The sequence below is a fragment of the Myotis myotis genome, unplaced genomic scaffold, assembly GCF_014108235.1.
Source record: "Myotis myotis isolate mMyoMyo1 unplaced genomic scaffold, mMyoMyo1.p scaffold_m19_p_15, whole genome shotgun sequence".
NCBI classification, from domain to species: Eukaryota; Metazoa; Chordata; class Mammalia; order Chiroptera; family Vespertilionidae; genus Myotis; species Myotis myotis.
This window is the reverse complement of record NW_023416319.1, coordinates 6,547,867-6,574,953: the sequence shown is the minus strand read 5'-3', so window position 1 is coordinate 6,574,953 and position 27,087 is coordinate 6,547,867. Positions and strand designations below refer to the sequence as shown.

Sequence of the window (27,087 nt, the reverse complement as noted above, 5' to 3'; positions counted from 1 at the left end):
TCAGACACACACACAGGCTAGAGTAGCACACGAACGCCCTGTGCACCTCGGCGGGTTCCTGCAGCAGAAGCTCGGAGCGGGGCGCGCACTGCAAGGCCTAGGACCCTGCAGGACGCCCGGCCGGGGGCACTGAAGCCGCGCAGGCAGCTTGGATGTAAACGGGCAGGATGCGGGCAGCCTGAGAGGGTTTTGGAGAGGGAACGCGACCCAGAAAGTCTTCTATATCCTCCCCCCAGCCTTCTGAACTATAAACATCCTTAAGTTTCACCCCAAATCTCTTTTCATCCACTGATTTAACCCAACTAACCTCCCCGGGAGTCCGCGACAGGATGCCCCGCCAGAACACGGCTCGGCTCAGGGCAGTGAGTGAATGAATGAATGAATGAATGAAGTCATTAACTCCGGGGACCTGCACCGCTTAGGGAGCAAACCCTGAGTCCTTACCTCCCTCCCCAGGAGGGTAGGATGCACGGGCCGCCCTCGCCACCCCGGAGGAACGAAGGGGACGGGTGGCAAAGGCCGAGGGCCCGAGTTCCAGGGCCACGGGACCCCGCGCCGCTCCAGGCTCGAGCCCCCCACTGGAAGCTGGGGCTCGCCTCCCACACTCCCACCAAAGGCGCTACCTGCGATCGCTAACTATTTCCCCATCTGGAAAATGTCGGGGGAAGTGGCGACCAGCAACGCCAACGCCGGGGGAGCGCTGGTCGGGAAACGTGAGGGAGGAGGGCCGAGGGGTCTTTTCCAGCTCCCGCCAGGGGGCTGGAAGCCTCGCGAGATTTGGGGTCGCGCTCGGCGTGGCGTTGCTTAGCGACGCGGAAGACGCTCGCGGGCCCCCAGGCTAACCCCCGCGGTCGCCTGAAATCGCCTACCATGGGGGACGAAGGCGGCGGCCGCGGCTGTGGGCCCGCTAGGGAGCTGCGGAGGCTGAAGCAGCAGGCGCTGGAGTACTACCGGGAGAACGACGTCCCGCGCAGGCTGGAAGAGCTGCTCAACTCCACCTTCTACCTCCAGCCTGCCGACGTCTACGGGCACCTGGTAGGGACCTGGGACAGCACCCGCTTCCCTCCAGCCCCTCCCCCCCCGCCCCGCGCTGCGGCAACGCTGTGCGCCTGCGCCGCGAGGTCGCGCACGCGCATCGCTGCCGCGGGCTTGGCGACCACGGTGGTGCGGGAAGGCGATCCTGCAGGGCAGCCGCCGAGCGGGGAACCTGGGGCGGAGGAGATTCCAGAAAGAAAGTGGTGGACGGGAAGCAGCTGGAGGGTGGTGGGCTCCAGGCGGATTTGTTGCTACGGCGACAGCTCGGGGGCTGCCAGGCTTCCTCGCTGCCTCGGGACCGGCCGGCCCCGGCTGCCGGTTGTTCTTGTAAACACAGACCTTAACACCGCGCAGCTGAGTTTACCCGCCTCCAGCGGCCTCCTCTTGGTCACGGGATGAACGCGCTGGCTGGCGGGGACCTCAGGCCCAGCCCGCTCCCATTGCTTCCGAGTTTCATTCACATCAAGCCTGGCTCCTGCCTGGATGCCTGCTCCCACCTGACCAGCACCCACTGAACTTCCATTTCAGATCAAAGCCTTGGCTGCTGCGCCCTGGACTGGTTGTCCTTCGGCGGTCCCAGTCCCTGCGGCATTTATTTTTTTTTATTTTTATTTTTTGGATGCACAGTAAGCTCCTTGGACAGCAGGCGCCTTTTCCTATCACCTTCCTGGTTGCTGTGCCCAGTGCGATTTCTGGCACAAACCTTAGCCTGAAGCAATGAGCAGTTAAAATAAAGCAAGCGTTTTCTCGCTTCCAGGCCCATAAGTATTAACCAACACCTACCTTCTGGAAGGCTGCGTGGTGGTCCGGACTAGCAGGAGTTTGCACTATGGTGAGGTGTGACAAGGAGCAGAGTCTGTAAATGCTGTGAAGAAGCCGGATGTGTTTACAGGGTTCAGAAGCACATGTTATGGAGACAGTGGGTTCACAGGATTCTTGAGGAATGTTTGTTTTTCTCTCGTGGCCTATTACATCAAAAGTTGGGGGTGGCCAGGGGATTGTCAAGGGCAGGGGGGAAAAAAGGAGACATATGTAATACTCTTTGTAATACTTTAGGCAATAAAAAAAACAAAGTTGGGGGTGGACTGAGCGCGAGGTGTGTATTGCGTTCCTTGTGTTAAGTGCTTTATATGTTATTTCACTTAATCCTTGGGACCCCTGTGAGGTAAAAATTATGTTCCCATTTTACAAATAAACTGGCCCAGTGAACTTAAATTTTTCCCAAGGGGTACAAAGAACTGCAGGGAGAAATCAAACCAGGTCTTTGTCCCTAGTACCCAGCAGAGGTCCTGGTACATAGTCGACACTCCCAAACTATTTATAGGATGAATGAATGAATTAATGAATGCAACTCTGAAGTCCACTATTTCTTGCTAGAGGAAATCTTGAAAGTTAACTGGTCCAAGCTCCTCATTTTACAAAGACACCAAGCTTTTGTCTCAAAGCTACTTAGAGCAAAAGCTAAGACTAGAAACTTGGACTCTGGTTCCCTGGTGTAATGCTCTTCCCAGTCTATCAGGCAGCCAGGACTTTAGTTTGCGTAGCTCTCTGAGAGTTTATACTTTGGTTAGAGGCAAAGCCAAATATTTTTAAAAATGGATACTAGATAAGGTGATATACCGTTGTGTGCTAGACTGAGGGACAGATCACTTAAGCTTACTAAAGTATTCAGGGTTGGGAAAGATCCCTGTGGGCTGTAGTGTCTGGGAAAGTTTTGGCTTGGACTTTGAAGATTGTTAAGGAATTTGGGTGGGCAAAAAAGCCCACTTTTCCTTCTCACTGCCCTAGTTTGAGCCTTCCTTATTCTCACCTAGTCTCTCCTATTGTGCCCATCGCGCATAGTGCTGCTAGCGCAATGTTCCGGATCTTAAATCTGACCATCATTCTTTTGCTTGGAAACTCCTGTGGCTACCCTTTGCCTGCCAAGTGAGATCAAACACCTTCCGGTGTGTGATTCATAGCGCTCCCCTCTCTACCTCTGGTAACCCTCCCTCCTTCCCTGACTCCTCCATGCGGCCCACTTTCCCCTAAAGCCAGAAGTTTCCCACCTCCCTCCCCTTTCCTTATCCTAGTCCATCTACCAGAAGTATCTACACTGGGTTTCTATCATCTACCTGTTGAAATACTGCACCTCCTCCAGTATTGAGCTCAAATGCCATTTCTTGCATGCTTCTCTTACATATTTTTTTAAAAATATATTTTATTACAGAGAGGAAGGGACAGGGATAGAGAGCTAGAAACATCGATGAGAGAGAAACATCGATCAGCTGCCTCTTGTACACTCCCCACTGGGGATGTGCCCACAACCAAGGTACATGCCCTTGACTGGAATCGAACCTGGGACCCTTCAGACCGAAGGCCAACGCTCCATCCACTGAGCCAAACCGGCCAGGGCACTTCTCTTACCTATTAAAGGATTCAGGTCCTTGTGGGCAATAGCAATACTCTTTATTCCTTCCTCACAAAATTCACAGGTGAAAGAGTGTGGGACTGCGAATCAGGCAGAGGCTTAGCCCTATAATAGACCGTCATCTTGGTGGTCCCCAATGAACCATTCCAACCAGAGTGAACGGACTTGTGAGAGTCCCTTCCACCGTGACTCAGAATTGGCCTTGTGACTGGCTTTTATCAAAAGCCATTGGCAGGCATGATGCAGAGGCTTGGTAAGTGCTGCCACATCACGTCTGGTAGGTAGTCTTGGAACAGCCCCTCTTAGAATCTAGTCATCATGCTGCTACGCACAAAGACACCCGATGACCCTGCCGCAGGGAGAAAGGTCGTGCAGAGAGAGGCCCTGGTAGTTTGAGACCTGTCCGGATGCTGAGTCATGAGCCTGGCGTGCTTACGAGAGCGCCCTGCACCTTCTGTCTTAGCTCCTGAGTAGAAACACCATCGCGAATCTTTTTATTCGGGCTCCTTGAGTGGGCTCTCCACCTCAGCTTCATTCTCTTTCTTCCATCTCGTTCTTGGATCGCTCCCACATGGCTCCTGCTCTTCTCCCACATCCATGGAAGTGCTATTACCAAGGTTCCAACAATCCTCTTCGACCCGGTGGAGAAAGGAAATGGGGTAATTCTATGCGTGAACCGATGGCCAGTGCAGCACAGTCTCTGCATAACTCTTCAGCATTCAATTATCAGAGGCCTTGCTGGGAGGAATAAAAACTGGCCCACGTAAGGTTTCTTACGTTTTAATGCATCCGTGTTCTAGGGACCAATTGACGCTGGTATCTTGGAGGGATAGGTGAGGGCCAGCTAAAGAATGACACAGGGCCTTGAACTAAGAAATGCATGTGAGTTTCTGCTGAGAGTTGAAAAGACAACAGATCACCCCATGTATCAGAGACTCAACATCAGGCGACACCCAAATCTCCGTGAGTGAGGGCGGGGCAGTTCCCACAGAGCAGCTAGAGCTAGACTCATCCTGGCATGAGGAGGACACTCGGGGTGGGGGGAGTTTGTTAGAAACTAGAGTAACTGTGAATGACCTTTTCAAGGTGAGTTAGGTGTGGTATCCTGACTTTTATCTTTCTGTGTTAAAGGCAAACTGCTTTTCTAAACTTGCGAAGCCACCCACCATCTGCAAAGTGGTGGGGAAGCATGTGCTGGACGGACTGGGGCTTCCCACCCTCCAAGTGGAAATATTCTGCACCATTCAGAATTTTCCCAAGGTACGAGGCCGCCTACATGGGTTCTTGGCTACACTTATTGTCTATTTTGTGGGAAACGAATGTTCTGAAATACAGTGTTTGTGAAGCACACCCACATACATTTTTTGGTAGGCATGTACATAAGGTAGGAACCATACAGTCAACCATGATGGCTTTGTTATGTTTCAGTGCGACATGGTACAGACATGGCATGCTAACTGGAAGACAATCCAAGGTGGGGAAAGGAAATGGAGCAAAAACCCTTTGAAAACCTGGCATTATGATGATGATGAGTTCCGTCAATCCGCAGATAGGCGTATAGATTGATATATTTACATCTAGATTCTATGTAGATTTAGCGAGAGAGAGAGTGAACTACCTAAAGAAAAATGCATTTTCACAATTTTAATAATTCATTTTAATTGCTACATTTTAGTAATTCCTATGCATTGTTAGAAGCAATTTTGCTATAGTTTCTGGAAGGAAAATAATTATGATTAAATCTGTTTGTATACTTTTTGCTATTTATTGGAAAGCTAGTGATAAAAGTGAGCTTAAATATATGGTTTTTCTAAGGGGATTTTGTTGTTGTTGCTGCTGCTAATTCTCAACCAAGGATATATTTTTTCCATTGATTTTTAGAGAGAGTTGGAAGGGAAGGAGGGAGGGGGGAAGAGAGAGAGAGAGAAAAAGACACATCAATTGGCTGGCCCAACTGGGGCTGGGGATTGAACCTGCAACCAGGTATGTGCCCTGGACCAGGAGTCAAACACGCGACCCTTCCGTGCGTGGTTCCACATTCTAACCACTGAGCAACACTGGCCAGGGCCTAAGGGGATTTTAACAAGGCAATAATTTTAAGTGTCCCCTGAAGTTGTGTTCCATAGTATTTCAGTAGCTGTAAAAATACCTCAAGGAAAATAATATATCCTCATTTTCCCTTTGAAAGTAGGAATAAAATATGCACATCAAAAGCCAGATACCTCTCCCATTTTCTGCAAGAGGTAGAGAAATTGTAGAACACGTTGTATTCTTTTCAGTACATTTGTTCTGTGATGATGGCGACTCACTTCGAAGTCTACGAGAACTCTGTGCCCGAGCTAGCGGAAGCAACGGAAGCAGAGAGGTTGGATGCCGTCAGCATTGCTGTGCGGTGGGTCAACGAAAACATCACCCAGGAGCTTCAGGGCCTAGAGCCCTCCAACCAGGCTGAGGTGGACCAAGTGCTCAGGTAAGTCTTCCACTGTGAAATGTAAGTGTGCAGTCCTAGCCGGTTTGGCTCAGTGGAGAGAGCGTCGGCCTGCAGACCGAAGCGTCCTGGGTTTGATCCCCGTCAAAGGCACATACCTCGGTTGCAGGTTCCTCCCTGGCCTGAGCCCTGGTCGGGGCATATGCAGGAGGCAACCAATCAATGTGTTTCTCTCATATCGATATTTCTCCCTGTCTTTCCCTCTCTCTTCCACTTTCTCTTTAAAAATCAATGGAAAAATATCCTCGGGTGAGGATTAAAAAAAGAAAGAAAGAAATGTAAGTGTGTGGTATAAATACATATGTTTCCTTTCCATTCACCTGTCAATAAAACAGGTCTCTCATATCCATAGGATACAGCAGTTAGTCAGTTAAGAAGCCTATACTAAAGCAGCAAGCTTTAGCATAAAATGTTGCTTTTCTTCTGAAAACCATTATTAAAATTTTGCTGTGTAAGGCGACATAAGGACTTCCAACCTCTTTTCGTGCATAGAGCCTCCTTCGGATTCAGTAAAAAGATTCTCAGGAACAGAATTAAGGTTGGAGTTAATTAAGGTTGGTATAGCCCTAGGTTGGGCTACCAGCAGGTACCATCCATCCTCCCTCTCCCCGCCTCCTCATATACCCTCATTGAGCATCCCATAGCCTTCCATATAGTCACAATGAATGAGTGATGCTTATTTTCTGTCCTCCAGACACAAGCAGGTCTTCCATACCTTGCCCAGCAGTTGACTCTGAAATGTGAAAACCAAGGGACTGTTTAGTGGGGCTTTGTGAGTATTGTCCAGTGCGCAGTGAAGTGGAGGCTAGCATGACTTTTCCTTTTGTGCAGGTCCAGTGCCACCATCTCTTGGCCATACGAAGGTCAACTGGATTCTGTTTCTCTAAGCTTCATCCCCTGCTAAATTGCACATAACATTATATTTGAGTTTGCTCAGAGTTGGATCATGACCCTTGTAAAAACCTTTTTATAAAATTAGTTTTTGGTTTCTGAATGCTATTACACTTATTCCTTTGGTGTGTGTGTGGGGAGGCGGGGGTTCCTGTTATTATTCATACCTTCTATTCTGTACATTACTTCTTTTCTGGAGCTTTCCTTCCCCAAACCTCCCATCTGGACTGGCTCCTCTCTAGGCCTACTGCAGAGATGCCATAAGACATCCCTTCCTTGTTCTCCTATTGCCAGATCCCAGGTTCTCCTCTTTCTTAACTTGCTGGATTGTTTCCTTTAAAAGTAAGAATGAGAAAAGGATGTAAAGTTTTTGAGTTCTTAACATGTGTGAAAATGTCAGCACTTTGCTCTCATGGTTGACAGTTTAACTGAGTATAGAATTCTTGTTTAAAATCAATTTCTCTCAGCACTTTAACGTCACTGCCCCACCAGCGTCTGGATTATTAATTAGTCTAATGCAAATCAGATTCCCCTGTCTTTGTTGACTTATTGATGCTTTTGTCTACGGGAACTTTTAGCCTCTTTTCTTCTGTGTGACTGAAATTTTATATTGATGTGCCTAAGGGAGATTTCCCGAAAGTTTTTAAGCCCCACCCTCCAAAAAAAGAAGTCCTGCACATAGTGCTACATACTTCATTTTCTATTCTTGACTCATTTTTTCTTCTGACGGTCATTTATTGGAAAAGAAAATTCAATAGCCCTTAATCAAATTACCTCTTCACATTTACTTTACAAATAGAATCAAATCTCAAATTATTTAAAAACAAGGCTGAAATCTTTAAGCATTTATTTCCAGGCCAAAATTAATTTCAGTTCTTGAATACTGTTTCATAATAGCACCATTGTATTTTGGCCTTGGAAATTGAAGCTGATTGTTCTTAAGTAGCTAAAAAGCAGAGTTAATTATTAAAACATACTGGGGTCAGCACTAAAACATGACCAAAACTACACGGGATATCCCTAATTATGCCCCTCTACCGCCATATTTTCTTGCCATTAAGGACATTCTTTGAAAATAAAGTGCAAGAAGATAATGAGGGAAAAGAATTGGAAAAGAGCCTGGAAAACTCAGCAGTACACCTATCTTCCTCTCTGATGCCACCACCACCAACAACTCTTCCTCCTCCACCTCCGGCCAAAAAAAAAGGACAGAAGCAAGGTCAGTGGCTTATCATCTTGCAGAACCTTTAGTAACAAGCATGTGAGGAAAAAAGACTGAAGCTCAGACTGCCTTGTTGAAGTAGAGTCTCTTAGGTATAGCCCTAGGTTGGGCTACCAGCAGGTACCATCCATCCTCCATGCTACTTCCTTGCTTGAAGCTTCTATGTTGGGCTGTCAGGGTTTTACCCCATCTCACCCTCCGTTTATTTATTAACTTATTTTTGTAAGATGAACATAGTTCTTACCCAGAGGTGAGCATTTACGAAATACCCAAAGTACACTGAATGTGTGGCAATGCCGGAGACAGGGAAGGGGAAGGTGGCATAGGGGACCTTTAACTGCCCCTCAACATTTCCATTTGAGTTCATCAGGAAGCCACTCCATATTTTAAAGATAACCAACATTTTCTCAGTCCTATGTAACATGTTAATAAACAATGTATTTGGGACACTTTGCTATTGTAAAGCAAATAATCGAAGTCATCATGGCCCTTTGTTCCATGCCTTCCAGCAGTCCCTCCAGTAAGTTAATTCTGGAGCTGCTGCTTGTATTGTAACAGAATTTTGTATATCTGTCCAGCTAGAACACTCTCCTTGAGGGTATGAACCATGCTTTGTTCACTTTAGCACTGCCAGTGCCTAGCATGATGCCAAGTGCAAACTAAATACCCACTTAATGTGGTTCCATTGAGTAAAAAAGCACCAGAACCAGAAAGGGACCAAAGAGACCGTGGAGACAAAGTCTCTTATTTCGCAGATTCAGATGCTGAGGCCTGGGATGGGGGGGAGAATTGCCTTGGACAAAAAAAAATATGTTAGACCAATCTCTTGGGAGGGCAAGGACAGCCACTACTGAATTACATGTAGAGACCATCAATGGATATTCATTTGGCGGTTGCTTTTGACTGATAGAACTTGGAACACAAGAGAAGGGAAGAAGTCAGAGGGAACAGTAACTTGTTAAACATTTACTGTGCGCTAGGTGCTTACATCTTACTCCACTTATCTTACCTGCTTGACCCAAGTAGCTCTGGGGAAAAGAAGGACAGGAGAACACAAGAGACTAATGATGGACTCAGTGGTACCTGCTCAGCCTGGGTGGCCGAGAACATATGAGAGTGAAAGATGAAGGATTCTGGTTGGATGATTGGATCTGAAGGCATTTCTAAAAGAAAAGGCATTGGCTGGGGGCTGGTGAGAAAGATATCCTATATAATAAAAGGGTAATATGCAGATTGACTCTAATAGCAGAACGACTGGGAATGACTGGTCCCTATAACACACATTGACCACCAGGGGGTAGACACTCAATGCAGGAGCTGACCCCTGATGGTCAGTGCGCTCCCACAGGGGGAGCTCTGCTTAGCCACAAGCCAGGCTGACGGCTGCCAGCACAGCGGTGGTGGCGGGAGCCTCTCCCACCTCCTCAGCAGCACTAAGGATGTCTGACTACAGCTTAGGCCTGCTCCCTGCTGGCAAGTGAGGGCTCCCAGGCTACCAGAGGGATGTCTGACTGCCAGCTTAGGCCCAATCCCCCCGGGGAGCGGGCCTAAGCCAGCAGGTGGACATCCCCTGAGGGTTCCCTGACTGCGAGAGGGCACAGGCCGACTGAGGGACCCCCCCCCCCCCCCGAGTGCACAAATTTTTGTGCACCGGGCCTCTAGTATAGATATATGCATGAAGAGATGTTCAACATCAAGCTGGGTATACAAGAGTTGTGGTAGTATAGAGGAAAACAAAGGATTTAGAATCCTCTCTTTTTGAACTTTCTGATAAATATTGGGCAAATCTTTTGACATCTCTAAGCCCTAGTTTTGTTATAAGGGAATGTGGGATAACAATATCTGCCCATATTGAATGTTCTACAAATTTCTTAGGCAAAATCCATGCTAAGGACTGAGCATTGGGGAGTGGTAAATGAAGTCAAACAGATAACTTGTTGGGGGTTGAGGTGGAGAATATGTTATTCCCAGCCTCAGTTTTCAACCTTTCTTTATGCTGAGCTTTTGTATCTGTAAAGTAAAGCCTTAAAAAAAATAGTTTAATAGTTTTCTTAGAGTCAGACTTCCTAAAAAAGAATCTGTTATCAATGTTTTTCCCACCAGGTCGGAAGAGTACTATCATAGAGAAACCTATCTCACCTCCAGAGCCTGTTGAACCTGTGCTCTGTGGCAGCATGGCCATAGGGGCCGTGTCACTAGCTGTCGCCAAAACCATTGCCGTGCTGGACAGTAACCCTCTGTACTTCCATATCGCGTCCCTGAAGCACCATCAGGTTAGTCTCCATCACATTCTGTCACCAGGAGCCTGGGCATCTCGGTATGAAGGGACCATGTTTCTCATTTCCTCTTGCTTTTCTCCCATTTCAGGAACAGCCAGCAAAGCTAACTATTCCTTTGCTAATGGTATCTCTGGTCAGCTGTGGGAAGTCATCGCCTGGGAAGCTGAATTTAATGAAAGAAGTGATCTGCATACCCCATCCTGGATTAATGGCTAAACAAGTACCTTACGTTATCTCAGGCTACTTTTTCTAAAAAAAGATATACTCTATCGTCAATGTGTTTTTAAGTGTAGGTCCCCAGACTTATGACTCCAAAGGAGAGGGAATTAAATGTAAAATGAGAAAAAACATGTTAACACATCAGGGAAAGGGGAAGAAAGCAAAACCTCCAACAAACAGGAACACGGTCAGACCACCTGGGATCTCTGGTTCATTACAGCGCTGACTCATTCTAGTGGCTCACAGGGGAGCCACTTGCGTGTAACCGTGCAGGCCTTCTCCTGGGAGAGCTGAGCTATCTGGTCCGTGCACTCCAGCAGCAACAAGAGGGAGCTGGCACTTTCCTAGCAGCCCATTCTGCTGAGTTAGAAACTCCAGGGCCCGAAGATGAGAGATGGCAGGTTGCCAGGCACATAAGAGAGGGTTAGTGCATGTTTATGGACTATGGAATGAAGGAACCCTAAGTTGCATTTTTACTACTTAGCGGTGTGCTAGTGTCTATATTGTTCTTCATGTCTTGGCTGAGTCAATATCCTTTTTTAAAATTTTTATTTTGGTTAAATACCCAAGGATTGAGTTATGTGCCCTTGACCAGAATTGAACCCAGGACCCTTCAGTCCTTGGGCTGATGCTCTGTCCACTGAGCCAAACCAGCTAGGGCAATATCCTTCTTTAAATACTCATGAAGTATTCTACTAAGTAGGTATTGGGGAGAACTTCAGTGTTCATGTTCTATAGGGGATGTTTAGGGAGAAAGTACAGGAAGCTCCATTCCCTCTGCTAATACAGTGGTACAGTGAAAAATCATTGTTTTTTAAACCCCAAGACGGTTTGTGGTAAAGAATTCTTTTTTAAAGAGAATAACTATTGCCTCCCAATTTGTCAGTTGGAGACTAGGCTTTATCTCTGGCTCACCGTCTGTCAGATCAAGTTCAGATCCTGGTGCCAGGATCTTTCCTGTAGTGAAGACTGGGTGTGCGGTGTGGGTACCAGAGCACTGGCCCACCGTTCGTTATCTGCCTTCATATGCAGATCCCACTGTCATCAGAATATGCTTTCCCACTTTTTAAGTGACCGTGGGTTTATAGGAACTCAAACATTATCATGCAGAATCCCTTCGTGACCTGTGACGTGTAGTGAAAGAAGGTCCCGTCAAGAGTCCGTGAAATAGAATGAAGTGAACTTGATCCAACCATCTGAACCAGCCAGCTCCGGACAACGCAGAGAGGATACTGAGGAGGAAGAGCCTCTCATTCATGTTTGATGGACGGGAACCTGAGGGCTGACGATTAGCATTTAATCTTCTGATGTCATAGACCTTGTCAGGGACCCTACAAATATTCTGAGTTAGGAACAGCCCTGTGTGTGGTGAAATTTTTATATTTAAAACTTCTAGACTGGCCAAAACCGGTTTGGCTCAATGGATAGAGCGTCGGCCTGTGGACTGAAAGGTCCCAGATTCGATTCCAGTCAAGGGCATGTACCTGGGTTGCGGGCACATCCCCAGTGGGGGATGTGCAGGAGGCAACTGATCGATGTTTCTCTCTCATCGATGTTTCTGACTATCTCTCTCTCTTCCTCTCTGTAAAAAATCAATAAAATATATTTTTTAAAAAAACAAACTTCTAGACTGCCGTTGTGGAAGATCATGTTTATTCTGCTTACAGGGTGTGGAGATGCTTATGGAAATTCAGAAGCAAATAAGCAAGACAATTGAAACGGTAAGTAATCTATGGCATCTGGTTACTGACGCTCATATAACTTCTAGTGCCCAAATTATAGTTGGTTATGGAATTAAGTCAATAATGTTATTGATATGGAAAATGTGTTCGTTTGCTTTGGGTTTCCCAAGCTTATAAGCTGTGGATCCAGCTTATAATGGTACGTAATCTCATTTTGATTTCTGAGGCAGCTGGCAGGGATCATCCTTAGGAGTCAGGGAAAGAGAGGACTTGGCCCCTAGGATGTGAGAGGCAGTTTGGAGTAACAGTTAAGGCACAGGCTCTTGTGTCTGCTTAGAGTTCCGGTGTTGGGCAAACAGGTGTCCTTGGCCAAGCAGCCCTCGAGGGGGGCCACAGAGGCAGGATGGCAGGCAGCTGTGAGTTGCCAGCTGTGCCATTGTTGACGGGCAGGGCTGAGGCCAGGAGAGGGATCTGATCTTTGCCTATATTTGCAGACATGGTACAGAGTTCCCAAATACCCCTCCACCCAGTTTTCCCCAATGTTACAGGACATAATGTAACAGGACAGAATACCATGGTATGCTTGTCAAAATTAAGAAACCAAAATGGCACATTGCTGTGAACTAAACTCCAGACTTTATTCAAATTTCACTGGGTTTTCCACTAATGTCTCTTTCCCATTCTAGGATCCAATCCAGGATCCCCCATCCATTTACATGAGGCTTTTGGAAGCCCTACCCCTTCACCCCCTGTAGAATGGGGGCCGAGACACAAGGGCATGGGGGCTGAGGAAGGAACTTTGGCTCCAATGCTGTCTTGCCAGCACAGAGTCCATGCAGGTGGGGGCACCTCCCTCCCCTGTAGTGATGGGGTCGGGGAGGAAGCCATACAGTTGATCAGAATTGCTTTAAGCACCAGCTTGGAGCCAGGTCTGTGACATTATTCAGAATGCAAACCTCTTTATGGGTGACCCGCCTGCGGATTTGGAAAAGTTAACCCTGACCTTGCACTCTGCTTTGCCCCTCATTAGCTGTGTGATGATGACTATTCATCTCATGGGGAGATTGCGAAGAGTAAATGAGTTCAATACAAGCAACGTGCTCAGAGTAGGAGCTGGCATAACAGTGAGCAATACATACTGGTGGTTGTTATCAGAATAGGTGGAGGAAATCCGGCCTCGAGGATGAGGACGTTCAGGTTATTTGAGCTTTCTGCATTCAGCCCGACTTTCAAACATCTTATTACCTTTTGATTATACAAGTAGCTCATGAATGTGCTTATGAAAATTCAAATACTGGTAGAACTTGTCACCCCTGCCACCAGCTCCCCACCGTGCCCATGCCTGCCCTGTTCACCACTGTGTCTCTCCTGCCTGGCACATGGACCCTCTCCTGTTATTTTTTACCAGGGGAGAGAAAGGTCAGCTGACTCCATAGTGCACAGAGCAGGATCATTGTATTTGCATGTACTCAAGTGTGAACCATGCTGATTTTTGACAAGACCCTGTTTATAGCCAGTAAATGCTGGACATGAAAGTGCAGCCTTATCAGTCCCCCAAATTTTGGGAACGTCTCTTCGGGAAATATCTTTGCTGTTCATCTCAGCTGACTCTAACACACATTAGTCACTAGATTTAATGACCCTTGGCTGTTTCCAAAAGTCACCCCCGCCCCCTTGTAGGAGAAAGTTGTTCGTACCCTGATAATATTTGAAACAACATGTTGGGCTTGTGAAAGCAAATCCTACAGTGGTCTTATTCCTTATGGGCAAGGAGGGGACTCTGTATGCATAATACTTTATTTATATGAGTAGAAATGCATGAGTAAGTATCTACATGCCCCATAGATATGATTGGAGGCAGGAGGTAAGGATGAACTAGTGGGAACATGTGCCTGATTTTGAGAAATAGTTTAGGGTTTATAAAAGTAGGGAGTGGCTGGCATGATTTGAGAGTGTGTGTGTTTGTGTGTGTGAGAGAGAGAGAGAGAGAGAGAGAGAGAGAGAGAGAGAGAGAGAGAGAGATTGATTCACAGTGTGACTGGCTGGGCTCCTCTGGGACCTGAGCTTTGCTTGCTGCCCACAGATAAGTGATACCTCGCTATCTTCTGTCCCACAGCCCCCTCCTCCAAAAGCAGAAATGAAGAAAGGGCATAATGGAGGCAAAAGAGGTCAGGTCAGTATCTTGCCTTTTTACCACCCTTGTATGTGACGCAGTTCATCTACGTATTCCCTGCCCCTTGGTCTCTCCCGCAGTCACTTTGCTCCAAGACCAGGGCTAATGCAAGGGGGAGTCTGCACCAAACCAGGAGCACTGAACCAGGCAACCGAGAGCTGGAATATCACTCAGCCCTCGCCTTTCTGCCAGCAGGCGTCTAGCCAACCAATGGCTCCGAGGAGCATTCTGAGTAATAGGGTTACATTTGAAACCCGAGGCAAAGTGCTGGGGAAGTTGAATCTCTCTGCTAACTAAATGAAACGCATATCAGGTGCTTTAGATTTTAATCTTACTACTACTACCTAGGAGAGAAAGGCACAGAAAGATAGCCACTCCTTACATGTGGTCCCCGAAGACACTGAGGCACCATTTGCAATGACACATTGCCAGATCTCAGATTTTGCCAGGAGAGTTAGGCACACGGTTCTTGGGAAAGTTTGCCATGCTGGCTGCAAGAGCCTTGGGAGACACGCCGAACTTGTTCAGTTGGTCCCTTTGGTATTGTGGGTGCTCTGAACACAAGAATTTCCCCAACTCTTCCTTTATTGAATAGAAGGTTCCTCTCACTAACATTAGAAATGTTGGATGTACTGAAGGGTCCCAGGTTTGATTCCAGTCAAGGGCACGTATCTTGGTTGCAGGCTCAATCCCTGATCCCTGGCCCTGGTTGGGGCACATGCAGGCGGCAGCCAATCGATGTGTCTCTCTCACATCTCTGTCTCTCCCCTCCCTTCCACTCTCTCTAAAAATCCATGGGGAAAATATCCTCCAGTGAAGATTACAACTACAATAAAAATGTTGGATGGTTCTTAGAATTAATTAGGGCTACTGCCAGTAACAAGGGGATATTTAGAGCGAGGTTCACATTAGCTGAGTGTGGTTCACACACTCACACACACACACACCCTCAAGCCCTCAGAAGGACTGAAACCACTTCAACTTATGTGATGATCGCATGGTGCATGGTTTATGGCCCAGGCACGTCAAGGCTGGCCTCCCGGGAGAGGCGTGTGGCTGCCTTGCCCTGGCGTCCTTTGACTCCTCAGATCTTCCACTGAAATCTACCCTCAGCTGCACCCTCTGAGCTGAGGTCTTCAGTCCTTTTTAAAATGAAAGCTCTCCTGAAGGAGGGCCGCAGTGCTAAGTGTTAGCAGTTATATTCTCCTAAAGGAAAAGGGAGCATGGGAAAGAGCAGGTTTGGGGGAAGAGGGCAAAGGGAGGGACAGGCAGGACAGACCTTTACAGGGACAGCCTGGAAAGTCACCAACCTGGTGGTGCGGCTCAGGTGAGCCCACGAGCCAGGGCAGAGCCAGTAAAGGGATAACATGCGCACCCAGAAGACAGGGAAGTTGTTCTCCGGGCCCCGCTCGAAAACCTCGGCAAGGAAAGGAAGAAAATTACTCCCAGACACCGCAGGGCAAACCTGTGCCCCGAGGTCACCCAGAGGTGAGTGGGACGGAGACAGAGGATTAATCCAGAATCAGAGGAGCCCCCTCTGGAGAGTTGTTTCTAAAACGCACCCAACTCGGGAGACTCCCAGAACAGTGACGTGCTGTGTTCACACCCGTCATTTTCCTTTGACCTTGCAGCAGCCGGTCACTGGCAAGATGTCCCATCTGGGCTGCCTGACCATCAATTACGACACCATAGAGCAGCCCCTGCTCACCATACAAGGAATCTGTGCGAACCTGGGGCTAGAACTGGGGACGAATCTGTATCTGGCCATCAACTGTGCTGCGCATGAACTGGTGGACTATGTAAGTTTCTTCTGCAGAACATTTGCTTTTGGTTGACGTCACATTATTTTTAAGTTAGAACTGAAAGGAAGAGCTGATCTGTATATTTTTCAAATAGATCTCTTTTTGTTGTGGCTAATTTAAGGGGGTGGGGGTGGGTCCAAATATAAATGGAGTTAGCTAATGACCAGAAAATACATGATTTTTAAAAAGAAACAGAAAACATCCTAAGTATATATAGACATTCTGTCATAAAAGTGACTAGAATGGGTTGCTTACATTGCAATCATGAGAGCTATTGAAACATAATTTCACGGATTGGGATGTTTTGCTGAGTACAGTCACTTGGTTGGTAAATGCTGAATTTGTCAAGCGTGAAAAGTAGACCCGCTCTAAGTGTGTCTTGATAAACCCTTCTAGACACGTGGCTCTCGGAGTTTGTGCTGTGACTCACTTTTTAAATATAAAAATATTTCCAAGTTATTGAAGTTTATGGGTATATTTAGAGAATATACCCAATTAAGCCCATCACAGTGTTATCCACAGTCTGGGGGAGGGCAGAGCGTTAGTGATGAAACTTCACCTAGGGACCACACCACATGAAGTTATTTTAAAAAGCAAGAGAATGGAAAACAGGTTTTATCTAAGAACGTTGTAGCCCTCACTTCCTTGTAGCCCTCAATTCCTTTATCAGCAATTAACCTTTAAATGTGGGAAGTAGTTATGTTAGGAAAGCTATTACAGGTTGTCTGTTTCATACACATACTTTTTCCAAATTCATAAATGCTGAGTCCAGGTTTTATAAAATGCCCAGCACGTTCATATGCATTTATGGTGACTTGGTAGTTAATGTCAAATTCAGAAGATATGACCAAATAGAATTTCACTTTGATTTAGCATTCTAACTTTCAATTTCAAAGGAGAATCTGAACAGTATATAGAAACCTTAAGTTTCAGCTGATTTCTAAAAGTTCTTTTACTTTTCTAAAGAAACTAAGCACATAAAGGAATGCTTAATGTAATTTCCTGTTCTTCACATAATGATTGGTTCTTAGGCATACCATTAAGAAAAATAATTGCATGTTTTCATTAGCAATGAATACCAAGAACTATGACTATACTGACTCCTAGTGCTAACTTGAATGGGTATTTATTGCTCAGGTTGGGTAAAATATATTAGCTTGACATCACATAATTCTTACCATAATGTTAGTTCAAAGTCTAGCATTTCCTTACTGACAAGATAGGAGTTTAAAACGTTCAAGTATAGAAACTAAAAGTTCTTGCCCTTCGCCAGTTTGGCTCAGTGGATAGAGTGTCAGCCTGAGAACTGAAGGGTCCCAGGTTCGATTCCAGTCAAGGGCACGTTCCTTGGTTGCAGGTTCCATTCTTGGCCCTGGTTGGGGCGCGTGCGGGAGGCAACCAATCAATGTGTCTCTCTTAAGTCAATGTTTCTCTCTGTGTGTCTCTCTCCCTCCCTTCCACTCTCTAAAAATCAATGGAAAAATATCCTCAGATGAGGATTAACAACAACAACAAATAAACTAAAAGTCCTTGATGCTATTCAGTGTGAAAAAAGTTATGAAGTTCTTTGCATTATGGATTTCTTAAGAACCTGCTCATTCCAATGGAATCCAGTCCATTAGCGGCAGCAGGAAGTCACTAGCAAACCAAACAGCCATTCTGTTCCCTTCCAGCTCCCTCAGTATCCTAGGTGCCATCCCTAAACACAGACTTGGAGGAAAGGTGCTGTTTTACAGAGAACCTACAGATCCCGCAGCCCTGCTAACCTCTGTACCTAATGACTTGGGGGTTCACCAGACTTCAAATGAATGGGGTTGTACTAGAATTACTTTCAGGACAGAACTGGTACTACTAGAACCTGCATGCTGAGAAAGGAGTGCCTTCACATAATCACTTTATCTTTCAAAAGCCTAGCTCTGCTTTCAAATTCTAGAATATTCCCAGCAGAAGAAATCCGCTTGTTCAGTGTGAGTTGGAAGATGGTGGGTTCTGGCGAGTGGGCAGGTTTGCGTGGCGCTGTGGTTTGTTTTATGAACTTAGGTTGTTGCCCATCTACATAAGCACCACATCATAAACCTTAGTTTTTTGTGCAGAAGGCTTCATCCGAAGTCATTGGGTGATGCATCAAAGGGGATGGTGACTTGCTTTCCCCAGGTTAATATGGAACAGACGTTAAAAGTAAAATGGGTACATTTCTTATGTGAATATGGCCTGAAAAGAATCTGTTTGCAATCTTTTATGTGAAATGAATGAAAATGTGTTTGAACCCCATCTTTAAGATTTGAGGAATTCAGTGTTTACCCTCTAATATCTTCCTTACACTCGCCAGAGTAAGGGGAAGTATGAAGTGATGATGGGAACATACAAAAACACCACTGAGATGGTTGACCTGTATGTGGATCTGATCAGCAAGTTCCCTTCAATTATCGCCTTAATTGATCCTTTCAGGAAAGAGGTAAAAGGATTCGCCTTGAGTTTTATAATAAAATCTCATTCTTTTGGATCTGTCATTTGAAATGTGTTGTAATTTGGGCTGGGAATCAGTTGCTTTCTTCCGGCATCTATGGGAAAAGGCACTTACTAAGCAAATGAATCGCAGAAACACAATGACCTGGGAGTGTGCCTGTCCACGGAATGAAGCAAACTATCCCCAGGCACTTCAGGAGTAGCCGTACATTTACAAGCAACTTAACTGAGGGCCACTGAGCCCACTGTGCTAGCAGGAGCCTCAATAGGTTAATCATAGATCATTTTCAAGTGCTCATGGAAACAGAACTTCCACTAGGCCAGGGGTCCTCAAACTACGGCCCGCGGGCCACATGCAAGTACAAATATTGTATTTGTTCCCGTTTTGTTTTTTTTTACCTCAAAATAAGATATGTGCAGTGTGCATAGGAATTTGTTCATAGTTTTTTTTTAAACTATAGTCTGGCCCTCCAACGGTCTGAGGGACAGTGAACTGGCCCCCTGTTTAAAAAGTTTGAGGACCCCTGCACTAGGCCAACTGTTTTTAACCTAAATCCAGTTACTGCATATGCAGGAGAGTAACAAAGCCATATTTTTTTTTAAAGGTTTGACTTACTTTAATCTATTCAAGCTACTGCCTCTAACAAGGGTTGTTTATGTGCCACAGAAGACCATCTCTCTCCCTTAAAGAGCAAAACTGAAATTCTCGATTTATGAATGTGAGAACCATTAGAATTGAACTGAACAGACACCCTCTCTGAGATAACGCAGGGTTTCACATCTGGGGCAGGAAGTGTCAGGTCTGGTTGGGAGCCCCAGGCTCTCTCAGTCCTGTCTTCCCTTTCACGGCCTTAGCTCCACCCAGGCGCTTGCGGGAGGCACAGACTGAGCTCGGGCTTTCATCTTGTCTGTTTACCAGAAATAACAGTAGAACCTTCTAACCAGCCAATCTTTAGCAACATTATGGGTAATACAGTGGGCAAGGAAAGCCTGGGTTTGAAGAGCTTCAGAACCAACGTGGAGAATAGCAACTAATGTGTATAAACATTTTATTCACTAGATCTTTACGCTCAAATGTAATCGTTTTAAGTTTCTGCTCCGAGGAGCTCGTTAATCCGTGTGGCTGTGGTGTAGGCACCCTTCAGCTGCAGGTGCGAAAAGAAAACCATTGTGTTATCTCAGAAAGGCGTACAACTGTATGTGCTATATGATTCCTGTTGTTCTGTGGTGGTGTTCAATACCTTATAACGATCAATTCTTAAATATTCACCCAGGACTCTGAACAGTGGGACAGCCTCTATAATGCTCTTGGTTCCAGGTGTTACCTAATTGCGGGAAGTGCCTCCAAAAGCATTTCCACACTTCTAAAGGAAGGCAGCATCAGCACCCCCAAATCCAGTGGGCGGATCATAAAGCACACCAATCAAACGACGATGTCCGACTTGGTGGAAATAAGCAACCTCATCGACAGTGAGTAAAAAAGTCGAGGTCGCAAAGACTCAGCACGAACTCGGTTATACAAGGAGCCGAAAACAGGCCGTACGGTGGCTAATAAGAAGCATGGGCTAAACCTGGGAGGGAAAAAACAAACCCCGGCCCGCCGCCTGTGAGAGATCTGGTGCTGGGAAATAAAAGCGGCGTCTTCACTCCCCGGCGCCCCCTGTCAGCCCCAGCCCCGGAGGGCATCTCCTTTAGAGAGGGCCACCACGAAGGTGTGGCCAGGCCACTGCCCTGTCAGCTGCACATGACAGGACAGGGATCCCACTTGCCCACACTGGCTTTTTTTATTTTTTTATTCCTCAGATTTCACTTTCTTACCACCTTGAGGTCTTTCAACATGCTGCCCCCTCAGCCTAGAATGCTTTGCCCTGTCCTGTTACTTGGCTCCCTATTCCTGACCCTTCAGGTCTTCTTGCCTTAAGTGAAGCCTCCTCTTGGCATATACAGGGTGGGGCAGAAGGAGGTTTACAGTTGTGAGTACATGAAGCAGAGTTTATTCGTGTATTATTACCTATTACTATGTTATTGGCCGTACAAATAACTGTAAACCTACTTTTTGTCCCACCCTGTCTCTGCCTTCCCTGACTCCCTCCACCCCTTGCAGCAGACCTTTCTCATAGCAGCTTTATATTTATTTCCCCTTTGTAGTACTGGCCACAATTACTTGTACAATTATTTAGTGCCGGGTATCTCCCACTTGACTGTAGACTTCCACGAGTTCATGGGAGTCTTGTTCACTTACGCACAGTCCCTGAAACATAAATATCAGGAAGTAGGCAGAAGGCTAGTCTCAGACCTGGAGCAGGACTCAAAGTGGGACTGGCATCCAGGGGCCTGGGCGGGTGCCGGAGAAAGGAATGAGATGCCTGTAGACCCCAGGCCTGAGGCTGCCCTGGTCCAGGGCCCAAACTCGACAGTCAGACCATCACTCACTTCAGGTTGCTGCTGTAGCTCCCGCCTCTGAACACGCAAACACTGTCCCTGTAGGGAGAACTTTGGCTCATACTCCTTGTAGACTTTGGTAAATTCCAAGGGGTTTTGAGATCCTGAAATGATTAAATACTATCCACGCTGCTCTTCTGATAAGTCAACATTCAGAATGACAGGCTCCTTTGAATAAAATTCTACACAGTGAGTTGTAAAATACATTAGGCCAGTGGTTCTCAACCTTCTGGCCCTTTAAGTACAGTTCCTCATGTTGTGACCCAACCATAAGATTATTTTCGTTGCTGCTTCATAACCGTAATGTTGCTACTGCTATGAATCGTAATGTAAATATCTGAAACACTGTCCCTGTGAAAGGGTTGTTCCACCACCAAAGGGGTCGCGACCCACAGGTTGAGAACCGCTGCATTAGGTTCATCAACTCCCCATGCGATGCCTGGCATTTAAATGTCCTGACTCAAAGATGCACTTTTCCTCATTGAACAAGCACGAAATTGAATCGTGGCGTACAGCTGTGGTCTTAGAAATGCTATCGATCTAATTTGAGCATTTCCCCCCTTTAGGGGTAATACTGGTGACTCTTACTTACAATTTGTCATACCTTAAATTTGACGAAAGGTAGCATTCATTTAGTATTTAGCATCCAAGCTACTGGAAAGGGGTGAACAGATAAAACCAGGTATTGCGGGGGAAGGGGAAGCAAATATTTGGGTTAGAATTCTTAGGTGGTCAAACAATTGAATTGTCACAGGAAACTTTTAAATCTCTAGGCATTTTTACATGTTGCTCTCAGAGGCTCATGCATTTGCAAACTGTTTCTGTACCGCGGGAAGCTGAAAAGAACTCCTCTGCCTGCAGGTAAGAAGCACGTGGCTGTCTTTGGAAGCGCGGAAGGGGAGTCTGCAGATGACAGCCTCGTGGACCTGGTAAGTGCTGCAGGCTGGTCAACTGCAGAATTGCCAAAACACCGCTTTTATCGGGAACTGGTATTTCAGAGAAATACAGGCTTTGGCGGAGAAAGTCCTGTAACCTTTTAAAAAATAGACTTGCCTCCTCCCTTTTGCGAAGAGCTAAACTTTGACCTTTTAAAAAGAAGAGAAATGGAAGTCCTGGGGAAAAGGATGAGCACACTTAAATGACTGGGGTGTGCACCTGCCGTCTCACCTCCCAGAATGAAGTGAGGAAGGCCGGCACGCTCTCAGGCAGTCAGCGTGCCTACACGACCAGGGAGGTGTGTGATGCAGTGACACTCTCTGTCTGACACCCTCAGCTTTAAGCAGGCCCCCTTATCTATGTAAGACAAAAAAATGGAAGTGATGAGAGAAACACGCAAACAGCACACAGGGAGAGTGTCCTTTTAGCAAAAGGTGATTTCTCCATTTCAAAAAAGTTGTCTTTTGCCCTAGCTGGTTTGGCTCAGTAGACAGAGCGTCAGCTTGCAGACTAAAGGGTCCCGGATTCAATTCCTGTCAAGGGCACGTGCCTAGGTTGCGGGCTCAACCCCCAGTAGGGGGTGTGCAGGAGGCAGCCGATCAATGGTTCTCTCTCTCATCATTGATGTTTCTATCTCTCTCCCTCTCCCTTCCTCTCTGAAATAAAAAAATTAATTAAATAAAAATAATAAATAAATAAAATAAGTTGTCTTTTCCCTGCTTAAGGCCATTGGACTGGGTGTCCAGTTTATCAAGTTGGGAGGTCTTTCTCGCGGCGAACGGGTGACCAAGTACAACCGCATTTTCACTATAGAGGAAGAACTTGTCCAGAACGGAACACTGGGTATGTGCTGCTTTCTTGCTTTGTTTTCACTTGGCCGTGAACAAGAGAACAAAGACGGGAAGAGGGGGAATAGAAGTCCCCCAGCAGGAGGGCAGGGGACTCCAAAGGCTAGAAATAAGAGCTGACAAACCAGGATGGCATGGGCCACAATGTGCATTGTTTCCTTAATGGATTATCTGTTTACCCGAATGTTTAACACTCTCGCCAGCTGTTCGTCTTGATAAATAGGCTGCGTGATGCTTTTCAATAGAATTGATTGATTGGAATCTCCAAGCCTACCTTTTGTTGTGGTACAAATCAAAGCTGAGGTTTCTCTGCACAACCCAGGAGAATTAAAGGCAGGTTTTTCCTGATGGCTTTTGGAAACCACTCATTTTTCTGAAGACAACTAGTAGGCAGCGTGTTCATGTTAATGATGTGCTTTGGGAAGGCTGTCGTCTCAAGAGAAAGGAACCAATCACCCATGACATGAAACCTTGGTAAATTTGCATGGGTCCAATCACCTTGTATACTGGTTTAACTGGAGAGAAACACCCCAAATATGCAGTTTTACTTTTTATATTATTGATGGTGGTGGCCAAAAGTACCTTTGTAGCACACAGAGACATTAAAACAGCGGTTCTCAACCTGTGGGTCGCGACCCCTTTGGCGGTCGAACGACCCTTTCACAGGGGTCGCCTAAGACCATCCTGCATATCAGATATTTACATGACGATTCATAACAGTAGCAACATTACGGTTATGAAGTAGCAATGAAAATAATTTTATGGTTGGGGGTCACAACATGAGGAACTGTATTTAAAGCGCCAGAAGGTTGAGAACCACTGCATTAAAAGAAACCAATAGTTATTGTGGAATTCTAAAGCTACTTTGTGTTTTAAGATAGAATAAATGAATTGGTATACTGAAAACAGTATATGTTATTTACATAGTGCTGACAATTAAAACATGACCCTTTCTTGGATGCTGTAAATGAAGTCTATTAAAGGAGGTAGACGCATTGTAGACTGTATTGGGGAGCACACCCATGGAAGCAAGGAAGCAGTCCTACTCTATGACTCAATACATACATCAAAGAGGAAAAAATAGAGACACCAACAGAACTTGTGATTATAAATTTGTCATGTTTACCATCACGATCCTGAAACACACCCTAAGATTCACAGAAAAGGAAGAGATAATCGGAAGCCCATTTCTGAGTCACATAAAGGCAGTCAAAAATTACTTGGTGTTGTTTGGTGTGTGACACAGGCCTGTTGTTTCAAACAGGTAACAGTATAGTCTTCCTACACACGCCTGATTATTTTTTATGTCATACTGACTCACGGAAGCCTTAGGTCCTTACACGACTTATCACATCTCCAGCCAGACCTCCTACCACGAGGGAAACAGCCGCTTCAGGGCATCCAAAAGGACCCTCGTGGCCGGGGACCAGCCCTCCCTGGTGGCAGCGCAGGCCCCTGGATGCACAGATGAATGAGAATGCTCGGACACTGGCGGTGCTCCATAAACATGAGCAAACCGAGCGCCGGGAAAACAGCTAAGGAAACACGGTCCCTGCCACGCGGACCCCAGACCGCAACAGTCTGTCGGCACTTGTTTACCGCGGGGTAGTCAGTGGCAACGGTTTGTGCTCATGTACAGGACGGGCCTTCCCTCTAATTTACCTTCTTCCTCGTAGCCTTTCCTGCTAAGCCACTGCCCAAGTCCGCCGCATGTGGAATGTCCCAGAAGGCTGTGTAAGGGTGCAGTGCACACCGAGAAGAACAAGTGTCCCGCAGTTAATGTGTAACCAAAACAGGCCCATTGGAATGGTTCTGGAACCCTCTCTGATGGTGGTGGGGCACCTCTGAGGATGATCTTTAAATCAAACAGCATCAGCCTCGGCACCACTGGATCGGACAGTGAACACTGTTGTCGTTGCTTTCCAATAGGTTTCAAAGGAGAACTCACCTTTGTCCAGCTGAACGAGGAAGACGAAAAGGCTGCCGAGGAGCCGGAGGCCGCGGCTGCCGAGGCCGGTGAGCTGCCCGGGCGCCCGGAGCCCATCTTCCCCACAGAAGTCGTAGAGGAAGCGGCCTGAGCTCGAGCGCTTCCGGACCGGGCTGTCCACACCCACGTCCAGCCACATCCGTGTTTTCAGGCCGCAGGTCTGAAGTCTGTCTTCTTCATCTTGGTTTTGCTCTAAAACTTCACTAACTTTGTGCTTCTTCTCCTTTACCATTTGGTGAAATACACATATAGCCTTTCTGCCTGTGTGCGGTCCGTGTCTCACAGCCATCACACTTCCAGGGAGGTTCTGTTCACGTACCTGCGCTCCTGTCCATCGGGGAGGGAAGGGAATGGCCTCGTAAAAGTATCCGGGACTTGTGTTGCCAGCTCCGGACTCAGTTCAAACACCTCACACTTTACAAATGAAAACATCTCTGAGAAGCAAATCTTTTCCACCAGGAGCTCTCTGTGCCGGGAACATGTGTGCATCTGCGTTTACATTACACACCTGTGCTAGGAAGCACAGACACGGATTTGTAGCCAACCTCACGCGGAAGTAGGAGAGTTTCACCGTCCTGTGTAACAGCCAAGCAGTTGCCTTGGCCCCGATTCCCTCCTCTTTCTAAATGTTAGTTTTTCTTGTATTATGTATATCCTTGGGAGTCTCCTTCAATCCTTCTCGGAACAGGAATGAGTGTAAGTGAATAAACACATGCATGGGTGGAGAACTATCCTTAAGGGAATTAAATGCTCACTTACTGACATGACAGCACCTGACAGGTGACTGAAGACGGTGCAGGTGTAGGGTGACTGCCCCGCCCGCTGTGAGCCAGCAGAGAAGGAACAGAAATGAACTCTCTCCATCACGTACCTACGGATACCACCTGCTTTGTATGGTTTAGATTCTCTGTTAAAAGTTATCATTTGCTTTACCCCAAAATTATATAAATTGCTATGTACTGGCGTAGGGGAGGGTTGGCTAAACTTAGACTTCTGGCATATTCTATAGGTTGTCACTAAACACATGGAGGACCTCTCCTCTTGAAGAAGACTAACAGGGAAAAGTCATGGTCTGATGCCCAGGCCTTGCCCTCTAAGCCAGTGGTTCTCAACCTTCTGGCCCTTTAAATACAGTTCCTCATGCTGTGACCCAACCATAAAATTCTTTTCGTTGCTACTTCATCACTGTAATGTTGCTACTGCTATGAATCATAATGTAAATATCTGATATGCAGGATGGTCTTAGGCGACCCCTGTGAAAGCGTCGTTCGACCGCCAAAGGGGTCGCGACCCACAGGTTGAGAACCACTGCTAAGCAATGCCTCAAGGTCGGTTTCAGGGCCGAGTCTCCCAGAGCCCGGGCAGGAGGACTGGGGTGTCAGTCCATGCCGGGAGTAGAGCGTCCAGGCTGTGGCTGCTACCGCCTCTCTTGCTGCTTACAGCAAACAGGGATCTGAGAAACTGGAGGGAAAGTCCATCTTAAAGGCAGGAGGAACAGACTGGGTGTTCACATAGCCTTTGCACGTGTACATGGGTATGCACACACACACGCATTGAAACATGGGAGATCATATGAGAGCATGCCCTGGAACTATGATACAAGTTATAATTGGATGACTGAAACCAGAGAAAAAATGTACAACTAAGTAAATAGTTAAATAAAGTGAACCAATGAGGTGATTGATGACCTCAACCCGATCAGCACTTTAATTTCAGCACAGAGCGCAGCCCATTCACCTTGACCGCACTTGAGGACTGGGGCCACCAGTGGGTAGGTAGCATTTTAACTTAAAAATTTTTTTAAAGTGATAAGCACTGTTTCTGTTTTCTCTGTCTACATTTATTATGTGATAGGTAATACATATAGAGCAGATAGATCATCTGTAAGATACCAACTGTAAAAGAGGTAAAAGAAACTAGTCATGTCCCATTTTGAGAAACGACAGAGGGACTGGGAAAGGTCAGTGTGCGGGAGAAACTTCCATCCAGCCCTTAAGTGGGAACTGCTTGGTGACCCTCCCAAGGTCAGTGATGATGATGATGGACAGCCATCCACCCTCCCCCACTTAGTTCCACAGAAGCTCAAGTTGTCCCATGATTGAAGTGATTACACATGTATAGTGTGCATTTAGGATTATCATCCAAACTTTGTTTTGTAAGATTCTGTGATATGGACTATCATTGACCTGACAGACAACCTTCAAATT

At 46.5% G+C, this 27,087-nt stretch overlaps 3 protein-coding genes across 7 annotated transcripts in view; 1 reads left to right on the top strand and 2 right to left on the bottom strand.

Moving 5' to 3' along the window:
* HSPA12A (heat shock protein family A (Hsp70) member 12A) overlaps nucleotides 1-1,952 on the bottom strand; it is a 111,762-nt gene extending 109,810 nt beyond the window's left edge. The window contains exon 1 of one of the 3 annotated variants that reach the window (XM_036335850.1): nucleotides 1,819-1,952. Coding sequence is in view for 1 of the 3 variants with exons in the window: in XM_036335848.1 (XP_036191741.1) it covers nucleotides 870-872 (3 nt within the window). In the remaining 2 variants the exon portion in view is untranslated. Of the gene's footprint in view, nucleotides 1-869; nucleotides 1,065-1,818 lie in introns of those variants that run through there. The other 2 variants (XM_036335848.1, XM_036335849.1) reach the window with 2 other exon arrangements.
* SHTN1 (shootin 1) overlaps nucleotides 1-27,087 on the bottom strand; it is a 136,831-nt gene that overhangs the window by 21,980 nt on the left and 87,764 nt on the right. For 2 of the 3 annotated variants that reach the window (XR_004972101.1, XR_004972102.1), the window contains exon 18: nucleotides 1,819-2,000. The gene's annotated coding sequence lies outside the window, so the exon portion shown is untranslated. Of the gene's footprint in view, nucleotides 1-1,818; nucleotides 2,001-23,992; nucleotides 25,208-27,087 lie in introns of those variants that run through there. The other variant, XR_004972103.1, reaches the window with a different exon arrangement.
* On the top strand, nucleotides 871-25,000 carry ENO4 (enolase 4). Its single transcript, XM_036335858.1, has 14 exons — nucleotides 871-1,035; nucleotides 4,577-4,705; nucleotides 5,725-5,915; nucleotides 7,886-8,043; nucleotides 10,150-10,319; nucleotides 10,414-10,545; nucleotides 12,212-12,265; nucleotides 14,343-14,399; nucleotides 16,031-16,198; nucleotides 18,531-18,656; nucleotides 19,942-20,137; nucleotides 21,971-22,038; nucleotides 22,771-22,888; nucleotides 24,823-25,000. Exons 1-14 carry the CDS (start codon nucleotides 871-873, stop codon nucleotides 24,969-24,971), a joined length of 1,881 nt encoding a protein of 626 aa, XP_036191751.1. The 3' UTR covers nucleotides 24,972-25,000.